General features: G+C 41.9%; 1 protein-coding gene across 1 annotated transcript in view; it reads right to left on the reverse strand.

Moving 5' to 3' along the window:
* Positions 1 to 2,283, reverse strand: part of LOC122084480 (protein phosphatase 2C 16-like) — a 4,243-nt gene extending 1,960 nt beyond the window's left edge. The window contains exons 1-3 of the mRNA XM_042652752.1: positions 972 to 2,283; positions 535 to 894; positions 358 to 463 (exon numbers count right to left, since the gene is read on the reverse strand). Coding sequence (XP_042508686.1) covers positions 358 to 463; positions 535 to 894; positions 972 to 1,847 — 1,342 coding nt within the window. The 5' untranslated portion in view covers positions 1,848 to 2,283. The remainder of the gene's footprint in view (positions 1 to 357; positions 464 to 534; positions 895 to 971) is intronic.
* Between the last annotated feature and the right edge of the window lie 20 nt (positions 2,284 to 2,303).

Genomic DNA, 2,303 nt, shown 5'->3' on the forward strand with positions numbered 1-2,303 from the left:
CTCCCCCAAAAAACCCATAAAGGGGGGGGGGGTATTTTACATTTCAGACTTCATGACATGGTAACAAAAACAGAAAGCTACATGTGCTCAACCATTCCCTCCTCAAAACTGGAATTTTACACCCTCAAACTTCATGACATAGCAACAAAATCATCAGGCTATGGAAGGGAAAAAAATAGAAAAAAAGAAAAGAAATCCAGAGTTGCCTGAGATAAACTACACAAAAGCTACACATGCTCAACCATCCCCTCCACACAACTGGAATTTTAAACTCAAATGTCATGACATAGCAACAAAATCATCAGGTCATGGGAAAAAAAAAATCCAGAGTTGCCTGAGATAAATTAACATACATACCAATCGACCTAGACATTGCTAGAACACCAAACACACGGTATCCATTCCACTGTATGACTTTGCCGCTAGCTGCTTCAATTCTTTCCAATTCATCTTCTCTATTCGGCTGGAACAAAAAGTAATCAGTTTCCTTTTTGTGACAGTTAAAGAACCATGAAGTATAAACAAAAGCCTTACTTTATGATCAACTGACAATGGCACAGGCTCTTTTCCACGACAAAGGACCACTCTTGAATCACCGCAGTTTGCAATTATGATATGGGATGAACAAATAACAGCAACCACAGCAGTAGAACCAACAGTTTCTGGGGCAACAGGATCGGTAGTAGCCTCAGAGGAATCATCCTGGCCTTCAACACCACTTCTGTGAACTCTTCCCCCGACCTCATCATCAACTTTCTGAAAGCAGTTAGTCAAAGCTCTTTCCCATTGCAATTGCCCATTATTCCTAACACTGGCATCACCCAAGCCTTCTTTCACCATTGCTATCTCCTCAATTAAAGCCAAATGGAGTCGATCTCGACAATAGTTAGCAACCTGACCAACAAAACAAATCCAATGGGTAAAAATGTATGATTCAATAAAGATAGAGAAACAATGGGTAAACATATTACCTGAGATCCACCATGGCCATCATAAACTCCAAAAAAATGAGCTGTTGTGTGAGTAATAGTTTGGTTCATGCCATCCAATACATGATCACCAACTAGCAGTGAAATGGGAATCTTCAGAAATTGTGGTATAACAGCAACAGCATCTTCCATCTCATCCCTCCTTCCACATAGAGAACTGAATCCCCAAAGTGGTACATAATCCAATTCAAAAATACTACGACTGCGTGTTCCACCATTCCTCTTCTCCCTAGGCATTAGAGCCAATGCTATTTCTTTTGGGTCAGATCCATCACCAACCTCTGCCTCTAGGCCCATCGGCACAGCAAGAATATCACCCACAGGCTTCTGGTCAATATTTGGCCCCCCAAAATCATTGTCTTTCATGATAATTTGAACAGAGTCGATGTTAATAGAAACTGGTGTGCTCAACTCATTTGCAGTCTCCAAAGCTAAGAGTTCTTCTTCACCACCAATGCTACTGCTACGACTAGCTAGAGAAAGAGAACAAGTACTATCTACTATCTGGTCACCCCCCACAGAGAACAAATTATCTTCCTCATGTTCCTGAATTACATCACTTGAAACCCAGCTACTTCCATGTTCGGGAGTCATCTCTAACAAAGTAACTTCACTTTCTTTGGGCACTGACAAGGTTATGGCACCACCTTCACTCCCTGTACTATTGCCACCACAACCTTCATCCATTGCAGAAACAGACTCAGCATATAAGTCGGTTGCAGGATCTGACAATAAGCAAGCCGTGTCCGTTATCATTTTGAGTCGGGTGATTTCCATGTGAGTTGCTATCGCCGAGCTTTCACAAATTGAATTACCTAATCCAAATGGCACTGCAACCGGGGAAGACATCTCCTCCATCAATTCTCCTATCCGAGTAGTAGTCGTAATAGTAACTTTTCAACCCCTCCAAAATCACATAACCTATCATTTTTCAACTAATTCAGCTCCTTCCCCGATATGGAATGACCTCTCGACGAGGCTTACAAGTTTCAATGGACCGCCTTCCATGGTTAAGAAACTAAATTACCCTTCAATTGTCTGTAAAATTTTGTACAGGGAAGGGGTAAACAAATAGCTAGCACCCCTGGAGTAAATTAGAGGGCTTAACGGATGATCTATGGAGCAGTACAACGGAATATGTGCTCAGATCTGGAGATGAAGAACGGATCCAAATTTCCATTTATGGAAACTTTGGACTCTGGATAGATTGGTCAGATCCCTCTAGACTTTAAGAACCCCTCCCCCCCGGAATCTTCTCTATCTACTCCCATCAACTACAGAAAACCAGAGAAGCCAAATCTTAACTTCACCCCC

The sequence above is a fragment of the Macadamia integrifolia genome, chromosome 7 (assembly GCF_013358625.1).
Source record: "Macadamia integrifolia cultivar HAES 741 chromosome 7, SCU_Mint_v3, whole genome shotgun sequence".
NCBI lineage: Eukaryota > Viridiplantae > Streptophyta > Magnoliopsida > Proteales > Proteaceae > Macadamia > Macadamia integrifolia.